The sequence below is a fragment of the Camelus dromedarius genome, chromosome 12 (genome assembly GCF_036321535.1).
Source record: "Camelus dromedarius isolate mCamDro1 chromosome 12, mCamDro1.pat, whole genome shotgun sequence".
In the NCBI taxonomy this organism is placed as follows: Eukaryota; Metazoa; Chordata; class Mammalia; order Artiodactyla; family Camelidae; genus Camelus; species Camelus dromedarius.
This window is the reverse complement of record NC_087447.1, coordinates 68,884,256-68,900,861: the sequence shown is the minus strand read 5'-3', so window position 1 is coordinate 68,900,861 and position 16,606 is coordinate 68,884,256. Positions and strand designations below refer to the sequence as shown.

The 16,606-nt window shown below is 35.2% G+C and overlaps 1 protein-coding gene across 3 annotated transcripts in view; it reads right to left on the bottom strand.

The window, feature by feature from the left end:
• The window catches only part of CEP126 (centrosomal protein 126), a 61,938-nt gene that overhangs the window by 27,269 nt on the left and 18,063 nt on the right, over positions 1 to 16,606 (bottom strand). For all 3 annotated transcript variants that reach the window (XM_010977798.3, XM_064492845.1, XM_031460624.2), the window contains exon 4: positions 9,820 to 9,931. In XM_010977798.3, the coding sequence (XP_010976100.2) occupies positions 9,820 to 9,931 (112 nt within the window). The remainder of the gene's footprint in view (positions 1 to 9,819; positions 9,932 to 16,606) is intronic.

The window sequence follows — 16,606 nt, the reverse complement described above, 5'->3', positions numbered from 1 at the left end:
TTGCTTCTCTATCTTGGCAACTGTAAATAACGATGCTATGAACATTGGGGTGCATATGTCTTTTTGAAATAGTGTTTTCATTTCTTTCAGATATATACCCAGAAGTGGAATTGCTAGATCATATGGTAGTTCTATTTTTAATTTTATGAGGAATCTCCATACTGTTTTCCATAATGGCTGCACCAAACTACATTTCCACCAACAGCGTATGAGGGTTCCCTTTTCTCCATACACTCTCTAGCATTTATCATTTGTGGACTTTTTAATGATGGCCATTCTGATCAGTGAGAGGTGATACCTCATTGTAGCTCTGATTTGCAGTTCTCTGATAGTCATGTTGAGTATCTTTTTGTATGCCTGTTGGCCATTTATTTGTACGCCTTCTTTGGAAAAATGTCTATTCAGGTCTTATGCCTGTTTTTTGATTTTTCTTTTTTCTGTTGAGTTGTATAAGCTGTTTATATACTTTGGATATTAACCCCTTATTGGTCATATCATTTGCAAATATTTTCTCCCGTTCAATAGATTGTCTTCTGGTTTTGTTTATGGTTTCTTTTTCTGTGCAAAAGGTTTTAAGTTTAATTAGATCCCATTTGTTTTATTTTGCTTTTATTTCCTTTGCTTTAGGAGACAGATCCAAAAAAAATTGCTGTGATTTATGTCAAAGAGTGTTCTACCTGTGTTCTTTTCCGGAAGTTTTACAGTTTCCAGTCTTACATTTAGGTCTTTAATCCATTTTGAGTTTATTTTTGTATATAATATTAGAGAATGTTCTAGTTTCATTCCCTTACATGTAGCTGTCCAGTTTTCCCGGCACCACTTATTGAAGAGACTTTCTCCATAGTATATTCTTGTCTCTTCTGTCATAGGTTAACTGACCATAAGTGTGTGGGTTTATTTCTGGGCTCTCTGTTCTGTTCCACTGATCTATGTGTCTGTTCTTGTGCCAATATCATGCTGTTTTGATTACTGTAGTTTTGTAGTATAGTCTGAAGTCTGGGAGGGTTATACCTCCAGCTTTGTTCTTTTTCCTCAGGACTGCTTTGGCAATTTGGATCTTTTGTGGTTTCATATAAATTTTAAGATTATTTGTTCTAATTCTGTTAAAAATGTCTTGGATATTTTGATAGGGGTTGCATTAAGTCTGTAGATTGCTTTAGGTAGTATGGCCATTTTAATAATATTAATCCCTCCAATCTAAGAGCATGGCGTATCTTGCCATTTCTTTGAATCATCTTCAATTTCCTTCATCAGTGTTTTATAGTTTTCAGAGTGTATGTCTTTCACCTCCTTGGTTAAATTTATTCTTAGGTATTTTTTTTTTGATGTGATTTTAAATTAGATCATTTACTTTCTCTTTCTGGTATTTCATTATTAGTGTACAGAAAGACAACAGATTTTTGTGTATTAATCTTGTATCTTAAAACATTGCTGAATTCATTTATTAGTTCTAACAGTTTTGGGGTGGAGGCTTTAAGTTCTCTCTCTATAGTATCATGTCATCTGCAAATAGTGACAGTTTTACCTCTTCCCATCAAATTTAGATACCTTTTATTACTTTTTGTCTGATTGCTGTGGCTAGGATTTCCAATACTTTGTTAAACAGAAGCAGTGAAAGTGAGGATTCATATCCAGTTCCTGATTTTAAAGGATAACTTTCAGCTTTTCACAATTGAGTATAATGTTGGTGTGGGTCTGTTGTAAATGGCCTTTATTATATTGAGATATATTCTTTCTATCCACACTTTGATGAGAGTTTTTATCATGAATAGATGCTGAATTTTGTTAAATGTTTTTTCTGTTTCTATTGAGATGGTCATGTGACTTTTCTCCTTCCTTTTGTTCACATGGTGTATCCATTGATTTATCTGTGTATGTTCAAAGACCTTGTGGCCTTGGAATAAATCTAACTTCATCATGGTTTATGTCCTTTTCACATATTGTTGCATTTAGTTTGTTACTATTTTGTTGAAGATTTTTGCATCTATATTCATCAAAAATATTGGCCAGTAATTTTATCTTTTTGTAGCATCTTTGTCTGGTTTTGGTATCAGGTTAGTGTGGCCTCATAGAACGAATCGGGGAGTGTTCTGTCCTCTTCAAACTTTTGGAACAGTTTGATTAGGACAGGTATTAGTTTTTCTTTATATGTTTGGTATAATTCCCCTGTGAAGCTGTTGGGTCCTGGACTTTTGTTTGCTGGGAGTTTCTTTTATTGTAAATTCAATTTTAGTTCTAGTGATTGGTCTGTTGAAATTGTCTGTTTCTTCTTGACTCAGTCTTGGCAGGCTGTATGTTTCTAGAAATTCATCCATTTCTTCTAGGTTGTCCAATTTGTTGGCATATAACTATTTACAGTATTCTTTTATGATTTTTTGATCTCTGATATTAATTGTTATTTCTCCTCATTCTTCTTTTTTTTATTTGGGTCCTCTTTCTTTTCTTCCTGGCAAGCCTGGCTGAAAGTTTATCAATTTTATCTTTTCAAAAACACAGCTCTTGGCTTCATTTATTGGTTTTCCTTTTTTTTCTCTCCTAGGAAATGCTTTCTTTTTTAAAAAATTAAAGTATAGTTTGATTTATAATATTCTGTTAGTTTCAGGTATAAAGTGATTCAGATATATATAGTATATATATATATATAAATATATATATATATATAAAGAGAGATATCAGATTATTTCTCTTGTAGATTATTACAAGATACTGAATATAGTTCCCTGTGCTATACAGTAAATCCTTATTGATTATCTATTTTATGTATAGTAGTTTGTATTGTTAATCCCATACTCCTAATTTATCCCCCAACTCCCTTTCCCCTTTGATAATCATGTTTGTTTTCTATGTTTGTGGGTCAGTTTCTGTTTTGTATATAGATTTATTTGCATTATTTTTCAGATTCCACATGTGATATCACTATTTTCTTCTTCTGCTTACTTTGGGCTTGCTTTGTTCTTTTTCTAATTCTTTTAGTGATAGGTTAGGTTGTTTGAGATTTTTCTAATTTCTTGAGGAAGGCTTGTATTGCTATGAACTTCCTTCTTAGAACTGCTTTTGCTGTATCCCATAGATTTTGGAAAGTTGTGTTTCCATTTTCATTTGTTTCAAAGTATTTTGATTTCCTCCTTGATTTCATCATTTGGCCCATTGGTATTTTTTAGTGGCATGTTGTTTAGTTTCCATGTGTCTGTTCTCTTCTGTTTTTCTTTCTGTAGTTGATTTCTTATTTCTTACCACTGAAGTTGGAAAAAAATGCTTGCTATAATTTCTATTCTCTTACATTTGTTGAGGCTTGTTTTGTGGCCTAGTATGTGATCTATCTTGGAGAGCATTCCATGTGCTCTTGAAAAGAATGCATATTCTGCTATTTTTGGATGGAATGTTCTGCAGACATCAATTAAGTACAACTAGTCTTATTGTGTCTTTTAGGACCACTGTTGCCCTATTGATTTGCTTTCTGGATGATCTGTCTACTGATGTCAGTGGAGTGTTAAAATCTCCTACAATTACTATATTATTGTCAATTTCTCCATTTATGTCTGGTAGCATTTGCTTTATATGTTTAGATGCTCCTGTACTGGGTGTGTATATGTTAAAGAGTGTATATCCTCTTCTTGTATTGATCCTTTTACCATTATATAATGCTTTTCTTTGTCTTTCACTATGCCCTTTGTTTTAAAGTCTATTCTGTCTTTATTGTTTTAAAGTCTATTCTGTCTTTATGAGTTTGTTTTAAAGTCTATTCTGTCTTTATGAGTATTGCTACCCCTGCTTTCTTGTCATTTCCTCTTGCATGAAATATCTCTTTCTATTCCTTCATTTTCAGTCTGTGTGTCTTTTGCCTTGAAGTGAGTCTCTTGCAGCAGCATATTGAAGTGTCTTTTTTTTTTTAAATCAAATCCGCTACCCTATGTCTTTTGATCAAAGAATTTAGTCCATTGATACTTAAAATAATTACTGATAGGTATGTACTTACTGACATTTTATTACTTGTTTTCCAGTTGTTTTTATAGTTTTTCTCTGTTCATTTATTCTTTTTGTTTCTCCTGTTGTAGTTTGATGACTTTCTTTTTGTAGTATGCTTGTGTTCCTTTCTTTTTTTGTTGTTGTGTATCTGTTGTAGGTTTTTGATTTGTGGTTACCATGGGGTTCATATATGTTAACTCACAATTATATCTACTAGCTTTAAACTCACAGTCATTTAAGTTCAGACACACTCTAAAAGATCTACATTTTTTGCTCTCTTCCCCTACATTTTGTTTTTTTTATGTAATTTTTACATCTTTATGTATCTCCCTTAACTGTTTACTGTAGATATAGTTGCTTTTACGACTTCTTATGTATTGGTTTACATAAGTGATCTTCAATCATTACTGTGTATTTGTCTTTCCTATTGGGATTTCCCTTTTCCTATAGATTCTTACTTGTTTTCCATTTTGAGAAGACCCTTCAACATTTCTTTTAGGGTAGATAAATTTTCTTTCCTAATTCAGTTAGCATTTTTTGACCAACGTTTTGAATCCATTGTCTGGTAGACTGATTATCTCTGTTTAATTATTTACTTTTTCAGTAGTTTTCTCTTGCTCTTTAAGTTGAGAGTAGTTCCTGTGCATTGCTGAATTCTTTTAGTTTTTGCTTGTCTGAGAAGTTCTTTATCTCACCTTCTATTTTAAATGATAACCTTGCTGGGTAGGGTATCTTAGGTTGCAGGTTCTTCATTTCCAGCACTTTGAACACATCATGCCACACCCTTCTGGCCTGCAAAGTTTCTGCAGAGAAATCAGCTGATGGCCTTATAGGGATTCCCTTGTATGTGACGCTTTGTTTTCCTCTTGCTGCCTTTAGAATTTATTACCTTTAATTTTGCCACTTAAATTATGATATATCCTGTTGTGGGTCTGTTTGGGTTCATTGTATTTGGGACCTTCTCTGATTCCTGTACCTGGATATCTGTTTCCTTCTTTAGGTTTGGGAAGTTTTCAGCCATAACTTCTTCAAATACATTTTCAATCTCCTTCTCTGTTCTTTTCAATTCCCTTCTCTCTCCTGCTTTGGGAACCCCTATAATGTGAATGATGGCACATTTTATGTTATCCTGTAGATATTGTATTTTTGTTGTAATTTCATTTTTCACATTTTTCTTTCTGTCTGCTGTTCTGATTGGGTGATTTCCATTATTCTATTTTCCAGATCACTTATGTGTTCTGTGTCATTTAGTCTGTTATTCATTGCTTCTAGAGTGCTTTGTGTCTCAGATATCGAATTATCTATTTTGATTATATTTTCTAGTTCCTTGTTAAAATGATCTGTGCTTAGATAAATTTTCTTTCCTAATCCAGTTAGCATTTTTTGACCAAAGTTTTGAATCCATTGTCTGGTAGACCGATTATGTCCGTTTAATTATTTACTTTCTCAGTAGTTTTCTCTTGCTCTTTCAGTTGAGAGTAGTTCCCCTGCATTTTCATTTTACTTAATTTTCTCTGAATCTATGAATTAAGGTGAAGCAGTTACTTACTGTGGTCTTGAAGGGGTGTTCTTATGTAGGACTGTCCCTCTGTAGACTGCATGTACCCAGTGTCTTTTGTTGGAGGGCTGGATTTGATGTGGATGCCAATTATGTCTTTTCTCAGAGTATGCTGACTGCTATCACCTTGGTAGGAGGTACAGCTGGTTATGGAGGAACTGCACAGGGTGTGAGGCAATACTTCCTTTCTGCTCACTGCCCTGTCAGGGATAAGGTCTGCTCCTAAGTTGCTGGAGCAGAAGCCCTGAGGGTTGGGCTTGCGCTGGTTCTGCTCCCTTTAAGTATGTATTTTTCCTTCTCCCCACACTGAGGCTTTTGCCCCAATGGAGGGGAGTGCTGAAGCAAGTGAGGCTTATGTGCTTACAGAGGTCTAATGTGCTGCCTACATAGGCATCTGTGGCTCTGCTCAGATGCAGCCCAAGGTCATGTCTTTTCCCCTGTGTTGGTTGCCCCAGATCTAGTGCTAGGCTGTGGTGTGGAGTGGTGGGGCTGGAACATTCACTCACCTGGGACTAGGGAGTGTGGCATGTTGGTTACGGGAGTTCAAGCAGCTGCACTGCCATCAGAAGTCTGGGCTACTTCTGGGGTTCTGTTTGAGTAAGTACCAACAATGGACAACACTCTACCTGGACCAAACCCCGGGCATCTGGATTGACTTTGTGTCCCCAGATTGGGTATTCTTCCTGGTCCTGACTACCCTAGATCCAGTGCCAAGTTGTGGCTTGCAGTGAGTGGGGCCAGACATTCACTTGGTTCAGATTGTGGAGCACGGTAAGGCAGCAGCTGCTAGGGCAGCCCTCTCTCTGCCCTGTCTGGTGGCTAGCTAGCACCCTCACACTCCTCATGGGTGGAGTCTTGGCTTCTCCAGCCTTTCTGCCTGTCCCAGCAGTTCCCCAAGCAGCCACAGATGCTTGTCTCCCATGGGTAGGACCCCAGGATTGGGATGCCTAGTCTGTGACTTGACTAGCTCACTCCACAGGGTGTCTGCCCACGTGATCTCCCTTTTCCCCTTAGTCTCCTCCGAAGGGCACAGTTCCCTACCCCTTTCTTCCCATCCTACCCAATCATGTGTATATCTTTCTTACAGCCTTGGTTGTATGGGAATCCTTCTGCCAGTTTCTAGTTAGTTTTCCATGACAAGTTTTCCACACGTGGATGTATTTTTGAATTGATTGGTGGGAGAGGTGAGGTCATGTCCTCTTACTCTGCCATCTTGATTTCCCTCCTTCCATATTCCTATTTTTATACTGCTATTTGATTAACATTCTTAAACTCTTATTTGTCACTTCTCTGCTGTCGAAAGGCATTTTCATTCTTTCTTCTCTCTCATTCTTTCCTCCTAACTACTCAAAATATTTTTTATTCTTTATCAGATCTATCCTTTTCTCACTATACAAAATAGTACTATTCTAGTTTAGATAGTAGTGATCCATCCCTTGGATTATCCCATTAATTTTCTCTGGTCTCCTTGCTTACAATTTCTCTCCACCCTTTTTATTTTCCAACATTCATACCAATTATCTTTCAATAATAATAAAGAGGATTATATCACTCCCTGCTCAAAAACCTCCATTGGTTCTCTACTAATTACAGGATAAAGCTAAAACTTCCTAGTTAGACATATAAGCATTTCACATCTGATCTCAAGTTACATTTCTAGATAATATCCTGTCCTACCAGCAACACAGCTATAGTCCTGCTACTTTGAACAAGTTCATTTCCTTAGGTGTCTATACTTTACACATGCCTAAAATCAACCTATGCTTCTTTAGTAGATAATTCATACTCATCCTTTATGTTTTCTCTTCAACTTTAAATTTTATACTTCTTTATCACTTTGCTAGTATTTCTGTAACCACCCCTAGTTACGTGGTATTACTTGGGTCTTAAGATGTAACTACCAGTACACAGTATTATAATGTACCTGCACACACTTTTTGGGCTGAGGATTATATCTCATTCATATGTATAACCCTTGCTAATCAGCATCTAGCACACGATAGGTACTTAAGACATTTCACATTTTGATTCTCCTCTACCTTTCTAGACTGAAATTCTAGACATTTTGACATCCATATTTGAACATGATTAATATTTCTTCTGTCTCATGGGAAAAAGTCATATCTTGGCCAGATATCTCCTATGGTTACTGTTCTATCACTCTTTTCCTTTCACAGCCAAGCTATTCTTGATATCTTTATCTTCTTGCTCTCCATTTCTCTCCAACTCATTGTAATCTCTTCTCTGTCCCTATCCCTCCACTGAAACTGCTCTGACAAAAGTTGTCATTGTGACCTTTTCTGTTGTGAAATACAGTGGACACATTGCCTCTAAGCTGGATATTCTCTCTTTGCCCATCCAGATTCACTTTTCACACTTTTCCACTTGTCTCTGCTTGGCAGAGACTGAATGATCCCTTGCCTTTTGATTTATGGCCGAGTTTGAGCAATGAAAGGCACTAGCAAGAGATGAGAGAGTACCAGAAGAGAGAGGTTTTTGCTAATTATTCCTCTGGCTTCCTCTCTGCTGGGCTTGGTTTAGCAGTGGCAGTGTTCCTCCACCTATGACCGCAGGTCCTGTCTAGTAGCCCTCCTGTATAGCCACAGCTCTTTTCAGTTCAGATCTGTGGTGGTAATATTGACTTTCTTGTCAGTTCTAGGGTGCTTTGCCATCCCTTTTTGGCTACTTTACTAACCACTTTTTAGTCACTCCTTTTAAATGTCACATGTTTTCTGCCAGTGTCCTGAATGATACAACTTTTTATGTTGCTGATTCCTCAGAAGACATTCGATCTCTATTACACTGCTTTTTTGTCCCCACGAAACTCTGTATTCCTTAGTTCCACCTTCTCTCTGTATATAGTCCTATATCAACCATTCTGTAGGTTTCTCCATTTCTCACTTCCTTAAATGTTGCTATTCTTTAGTGTTCTATCCTAGTCCTGTTGTCACAATCTCCATGACTGAGCTCATCCATTGTTTTGGCTTCAAATATCGTAAGCCTAGATGTTTCTCTTGAGCTCTAAATTCATGTAATTTCAATTACATACATTGAAATAACCTCCTGTTCTGTCTGCTTTCAATCTATTATCCACACTTGTTCACAATAGATTGGAATGATATGTTAAAAAAGAAAAGTTTATCTTATCACCCATCTGCTTAAAATCTTTCATTGACCCCTCTCCAGCTCTCAGGATAAACTTTATATTCTTTAGCATGCAGGTGCATTTTCCTCTCCAATCTCACATCTAGTGAAGCTATTTTTATTATTCAGTTATACTCTTACTCCTAGAATGAGTCACTCCTGTTACTCTTGGCCTTTCAACATGCTCATCTCTCTATCTGGAATATCATCTACCCACTTGTTTCATGATTAACTCCTATTTTTTTCAAAGCTTTTCTGAAGAGTCTTCCATACCATGAAGTCTTTCTTGAACTATAATAAAGACTGAGAGAATGAATTTAATTGTTCTTAACTCTGACCAAGGGAACTATCTGCCGTAGGTATTCTAAAAATGGAGGTACTTTAGTAAATAACATTCCACACAGGTAAAATATTAGCATAATTTATGTAAGAATTGTAGATATCTTTATATAAAAAATTAAGTACTATTATCATTACTCATTTGATACTATTCCATACTTTTTGAAGCATTATTTCACCTCTCTCTTAGATTATACTCTAGGGATCATATTTTAGAATATTACACTTCTCCATATTCCTTTACAATGCCTGATCTAATATACACACAGTAGGTTCAAGAAACATTTATAATAAATAAATTAAAAATATAGGATGTTAGAAGATACTCTGTGGTTGGCTGCTTCATCCTATTGCTTCAAGATGATTCATTTAAACTAACCTAGAGAGGAACCAGGAGTTACTGTAGCTTTTTAAAGATATCCAGGAAAGATTTTCAGTGAGAAAAAACCCATTTCTACCATGAAGTTGCTCCTTTTATCTAACTTTGTCTCACTACAAGTCAATACAGTTGTTTCCTCTCAGTAAAGACGAATAACCAGTATCAACATTTTTAAGTGGTTTTGATGATAGTTTCCATAGAAAATTAGTCAGCAAGGGCAGCGTTGTAATAAAAAGACAATAAATTAACATTTTTACTTACTCTTGAAGCAATTTATATTCCACTCTACTTCAATACAGTGTGAAAATAAAATGGTAAATTTTTAAACAGAGGTGAAGAGTAAATCATGAAAAGGCCTAAAAGCTCAGTAACTAGAGAGCTATTTAATTACCAAATATTAATAACTATATAATGATAAACATAAGTTACTTACCTCCAGTTTATTATTGGTCTGTGGGAAGAGGGAAGGTTTACTTCTGGTTTTAAGTCGGATTCCTGAATTTGTTTGAGGGCCTCTTCTAATGGAGGAACTGGTTTTTGAAAAACTAAGAGAACAATAAAGATCAAGTAGTTCAGAATCACTTTGTCTTCAACAATCTCTTTATATATAATTTAATTGGTCAGTGATAAAATAACATTTCCAAAAAATATTTTTTAGAATAGTGTAAAGATTTTAAATTTAAACATCCAATTCCCCAGTGAGAAACAGTTACCTCAAAATTCTCATCACCAATTTAAGAATATTTATCTGGCAAAACAAAACTGAAAAATGTCCAGGCTTTTCGGTCTGGCATGCAAACTCCATTATATCTGATCGCACAGTCTCATAAATTTCTGACAGTTTATAAACATTCTCATGAAGAAAAGGGGAAGACATGAAAATACCTGTTAACATTTATTAAACACTTACTCAAAAGATATTATTTTAAAACACGTATAGTATTATAATACTTATAGTATTAACTAATTTAATTCTCACTAAGGCCTATGAGGCAGAACTTATTTGAATCTCCTTTTGCAACTGAGGCATAGAGAAGCTAAGTAACTTGTTGAAGGTCATAAATTACATGGACACTCATGAACATATCACTCTGCGCTACCTCTAATCTAACCCTCCCTTCTGTACGTACCCAGTTTCCCAAAACTTCCAGTGTATACTTTGGTACACAGCTTCTTGTTCAAGTTGAAACATAGTTGCTTTTTAAAGTCTACTGCTTCTCCTGCAGCATACTACAAACAACTCAAGGAGGTAGAGCAGGTGACTTTCTAGCTCTCCAGTGACACTGCCAAACTGTCTTTCCTCCTTTCTCCTTAAGAAACCCATGTGTCATCAGATTTTTCCACTATTAATTTGTTATTTACCTTAAAGTAAAACCAGTAATATTAATATGTACCATTAGTTCAAACTTGAGCTCTAGAGTGAAAGGGTGACTGCATAATATACTAGTGAAAAATGCATAGTTATGGGATGGTTTGCTGGATATTCTAATCATAAAGGACCAATACTCTCAAGGCAGATATTACCAAGCTTTAGATTTTAATTGTTTTTCTAATTAGCATACTCAATGTCCAAAACAGTTTTTTATTGGTTAAACTAATGGCCAGTTGCATAACCTGATAAATGTTAAAGATGGGCTTTCTTTGTTGAAATTAAAGGTATTCAAGACATGTGGACTTTCCTAAACATATTTTAATCGCTCCCTACCTTGCATGAACAGAGAATAAGAATCTAGGAAAGTCTATACCCCTTACCCTTATGGATGGCATTGGGGTTTGATCTCTAATTAGTTTTGGATCCAGCTGTTAATACAGTAACGTTTCTGATTGCCCAATGCCAGAAGGCACATAATTTTGCCTTTGGAATGTGACTGTGTAAGTCTGAATGGACCTTTCATATAAGGTATAGTCAGAGCACCTAAAAAGACAGAGTTGGAACTTATTCAGCTTAGTGAACTAGCTGCACCAATTGTTTTGTGCGTGCTTTGCTAATAAATGTTTAGTTGTGCTAGATTATAGTCTGAAACTTGCTTTTATTAACACTCATCACTTGTTGTCTATCAAAGAGAACTTAAAAACTACCTTTACAACTAACTTAGGTCAATTTACAAACACCCATTACTGCTTCTTGTTGCTGTTAACTAATGCTCTCCTAGTCACTACCTCTCACTCGGTGAAAATTTAAGCCTACATTTTTTGAGTACTTACTGTGTATTAGGGCTTTGTTATTTCATTTAGGAGCCTCCTTTCAGTTCTTTTGCTCTAATATTCTCACTCCAATGACTCTCTGACTCTACACATTTTCTGACCTCACTGAAACTGCCTATCCCTTCTTTGTAGCAAGGGGAGGCCTCAGCTATCATGCAAATCAGGTGAACCTTTGGTTTATCTTTCATAATTTGGGAATAAACTAACAGATGATTAAATAAATAGTTGTTTTTCATAGCTTTGTTGTTGCTCTTCATTCATGGCATTAAATTTTCTTAAAATATTAATTTTATATTTTGTATAGGTAATATATTCATATTTAAAAATCAAAAAATTACAAACATATTTGGAAGTCTTGCTCTTATTGGTCATTTGTGTATTCGTTCACTGCTAATGTAAATACAAACACATACAGACACATTCTATTTATAAATATTGAAGTATAGTCCACACTATATTAGTTTCAGATGTGCAATACAGATAGTCAATGTTTTTATAGATTATACTCCATCTAAATTTATTAAAAATAATGACTATATTTCCCTGTGCTGTAAAATACATCCTTATTGCTTACTGTTTTATACATTATAGTTGGTATCTTTTACTCCTATACCCCTATTTGCCCCAACCCCTTCACTCCTGACACTCGTAACTACTAGTTTGTTCTCTGTATCTGTAAGTCTGTTTCTGTTTTGTTATATATATATATATATATAAATATATTCATTTGTTTTATTTTTTAGATTTTCACATATAAGTGATAACAGAGATTGGTTGTCTTTCTCCATCTGACTTATTTCACACTAAGCATAATACTCTCTAGGTCCATCCATGTTGCAAATGGCAGAATTCCATTCTTTTTTGGTCTAAGTAATATTCCATTGTGTATATAGATTTTAAATGGGATTGTTTACTTGCTGTCTCTTCCTGATACTTTATTATTAGCATATAGAAATGCAACAGATTTCTGTATACTTTCTCCCATATTGCAACTTTACTGAATTAATTTATTAGTTCTAATAATTTTTGGGTGGAGATTTTAGGGTTTTCTATATTGGATCATGTCACCTGCAAATAGTGACAGCTTTACTTCTTCCCTTCTAATTTGGATGCTTTATGTTTCTTCTTTGTGTCTGATTGTTGTGGCTAGGACTTCCAACACTATGTGAAGCAGAAGTGGTGAGAGTGGGCATTCTTGTGTTGTTCCTGATTTTATATAAAAACTTTCAGCTTTTCACTGTTGAGTATAATGTTAGCTATGGGGCTGCCATAAATGGCCTTTTTATGTTGAGATATGTTCCCTCTCTACCAACTTTGATTCAAGTTTTTATCATGAATAGATGTTATATTTTCTTAAATGCCTTTTTTGCATCTATTGAGCTGATCTTGTGATTTTTATCTTTCCTTTTGTTAATATGGTGTGTCATATTGAGTGATTTGTGAATATTGAGCCATCCTTGCATCCTGGAATAAATCCCATTTGATCATGATGTATGATCCTTTTTATATATTATTAGATTCAATTTGCTAATATTTTTTGTTGAGGATTTTTGCATATATGTTAATCAGAGATACTGGCCTATAACTTTCTTTTTTTATAGTATCTTTGGTTTGGTAACAAGATAATGGTGGCCTCATAGAATTAATTTGGAAGTGTTACCTCCTTTTCAGTTTTTGGAATAGTTCTTTATATGTTTGGTAGAATCCACTTTTGAAGCTGTCCTGTTCTGGACTTCTGTTTGCTGTAAGTTTTTTCTTTTTTCAGTTACAAATTCAATTTCACCACCAGTGATAAGTCTGTTCAGATTGTCTATTTCTTCCTGATTCAGTCTTGCCAGATTGTATGTTTCTAGAAATTTGTCCATTTTTTGTCTAGAAGACTAGGCTGTCCAATTTGTTGGTATATACCTGTTCATAGCATTCTCTTATGATTTTTTGTATCTCTGTGGTATCAGTTGCTATTTCTCTTTCATTTCTTATTTTGTTTATTTGGGTCCTCTCTTTTCTCCTTAGTGAGGTTTACCAATTCTGTTTATCTTTTCAAAATCTAGCTCTTAGCTTCATTGATCTTGTGTGCTGTTTTTAATCTCTATTCTATTTACTTTCTCTCTGATTATTTGTTATTATTTTCTTTCTTTTTTTATTATCAAAATATAGTCAGTTTGCAATGCTGTGCCAATTTCTGGTGTACAGCATGTTTCAGTCACACATTCTCTGATATTTATTATTTTTCCCTTCTGCTAATCTTGGACTTTATTTGTTCTTCTTTTTCTAATTCCCTTAGATGATAGACTAGGTTGTTTATTTGAGATTTTTCTTGTTTCTTGAAGTAGCCCTATATTGCTATCAACTTCCTCCTTAGAACTGTTCTTGCTGCATACCAAAGATTTTGGAAAGTTTTGTTTCCATTTTCATTCATCTCAAGTTATTTTCTAATTACCTCTTTGATTATTTCATTAACCCATTGGTTTTTAGTGGCATGTTGTTCAATCTTCACATTTGTGCTTTTTCATTTTTCTTCCTGTAATTTACTTCTATTTTATACCACCGTGGTCAGAAAAAATGCTTGCTATAATTTCTATCCTATTAAATTTGCTTAGAACTGTTTTGTGACCTAGGATGTGATCTATCCTGGAGAATGTTCCATGTGCACTTGACAAGAATATGTATTCTGATGTTTTGGATGGAATGTCCTGTAGGTATCTATTAAGTACAACCAGTCAGCCACCTGTGCAGTTTCAATCTGCCCTCTTTGCCCTGTGTTTGGAGTAAGCAAGTGTGTGCACCCTCCTCCCAAGTGTAATCCTGGCTTTCCACAACACTCCTGTTAGTTCCACCAGCCCTTCGACCGCCAAGGGGCTCATCTACCCTGCGTCAAACCCCAGAACTGGGGCGTCTAATATGTGGCTCTGAACACTCATTACCCAGGAAGGATCTCTCCCTGTGTAATCTCCCTTTTCCTCTGAGTTCCCTCTCTGGGGCACAGGTCCCAAACTGATTGCTTCTCTTCCCTTCCTACCCTAGTCCATGTGGATCACTCTTTCAGCCTTGGTTGTACAGGAGTCTTTCTGCTGGTTTCGTTATTTTTCAGTTACAATTGTTCCACATGTAGATGCATTTTTGACGTGTCTGTTGGGGAGGTAAGTTCCACATCCTCCTATTCTACCATCTTGATCTTCTCCCTAAATATATATTCTAGTTTTCCCCCTTTCTTACATAGACAGTAGAATATTATGTATACTGATCTGGACCTTGTTTTTCTAATTTAATAATATATCCAGGAAATCAGGGGTAGATCCAGGTTTTATGAAAGTATAAGGCTCATAAAACTTGGGGGTCCTCATTAAGAAAAAATAATGCAAAATTACAAATATAAAATTAGATGTAGGGGCTATGACAGTAAGGCCCCCTTAAACTAAAACCTTATTGGCTTTATGATAAATTTACCTCTGCTGGAGATCTTTCCATATCAGTTCATAAATAGTGTTCCCATTATTTTTAATAGTTGCATAATATTCCATTGAGTGAATGTGTATGTCAGTTGTCAGCAGTCTATACCCAATATTTACCTTATCTTTCCCCATGGCTTCCTTTATCAGATATATATCTATTCATTGGTGACTTCAAATAGAATTTCTATGTATCTTTTTCTTAAGTTTGAGATCCATATTTCCGGTTGCTGATTTGATTTCCCCATTTGTATGAGCCAGGGAGGTTCAAAATCAATGCTTTTAAAACTTAATAAATCTTTTATAACTCTAACCTGATTCTCCTCCTTTATTTGTAACCTTGATTAATATTATCATCTTCCACCAAAATAATTAATTTACTAAAAAAGTAATTACTGAGTGCTAAAAATCTGTGAGGCTCTATGCTAAGTCCTAGGGGCACTGTTCTCCTAGTCTTTCTTCCAGCACTCTTAATAAATTAGTAACTGAATCTATTTATTGTATCTCCTGAAGACATTACCTCCTACCTCTACATCCAGTGCAGTGCTTTATTTTAGTAGCCTAATACCTCTTGCCACAAATACTAAAACAGCCTCCTACTAGTCTATTTAATTTAGTATGTTTCTACTTCAGTTCATCTTCCATGTTGTAACTATAATTATCTTTCTAACAAACAAATCTAATTTTAGCACAGACCCTTAGTTTCCTACCTAATATTCATTTTCCCTTTATTCCTTAGTAACATACTCTATATTGCTAGGGGTGGCAATATAGCCACATTAAAAAAAAACTATATTTTCCAGTCTCCTTTGCAGATGGAGTTGCTAATTAGATATAAGCAGACAGATAGGGGATTCTAGGAAAACAATTTAAAGGGAGCTTAGAGGTACACCCATCTGTCCTTTACATTTCTTTCTTCTTCCTGCCTACAACACTGACATGATGCTTGGGGCTCCAGCTGCTACCATGTGACCATGAGGGTGAAGCTATAAATCACATACTGAGGGTGGCTGAGCTGCGAGACAGAAGCAGTCTGGGTTCCCAGTGACACTGTATAATCATCAAATCAGCTCTTGACTGCTCACCTGAGGATTTCACTTTATATGAGAAAAAAACAAACCCCTATGATGTTCAAGCTATTAGTATTTTCAGCAGTGTTACTAGCTGCCTTTACTTTCTGTAAGATCTCTTCCTGACTCAGTAATGGCTTGCCTTCCAGTTAAAAAACTTTAAGTGGATTGCATTTTGGATAAAGTTGAAATTCCTAGCATGGCATACAAAGCTCCTTGAGAATTGTTCCAACTCATTTTTCTTCTCTTTTTTTCCCATTCTATGCTTTAGGTACATTGCAATACATAATTCATTTGCAAAATCTGTTCCCTTACGTCTGGGATGTTTTTGAATTTTCTCTTTGCTTGGCAAAATGCACATTCTTCAAGATACAAATAAATCCACATTCCCAAGGATGATATTCTTGCTGTCTCTGTATATGTTTAGTGTTCTTTTATCTATGTTCTCATATTACTCTACACATTCTGCTACAATAGCAATTATATTTATTGATAT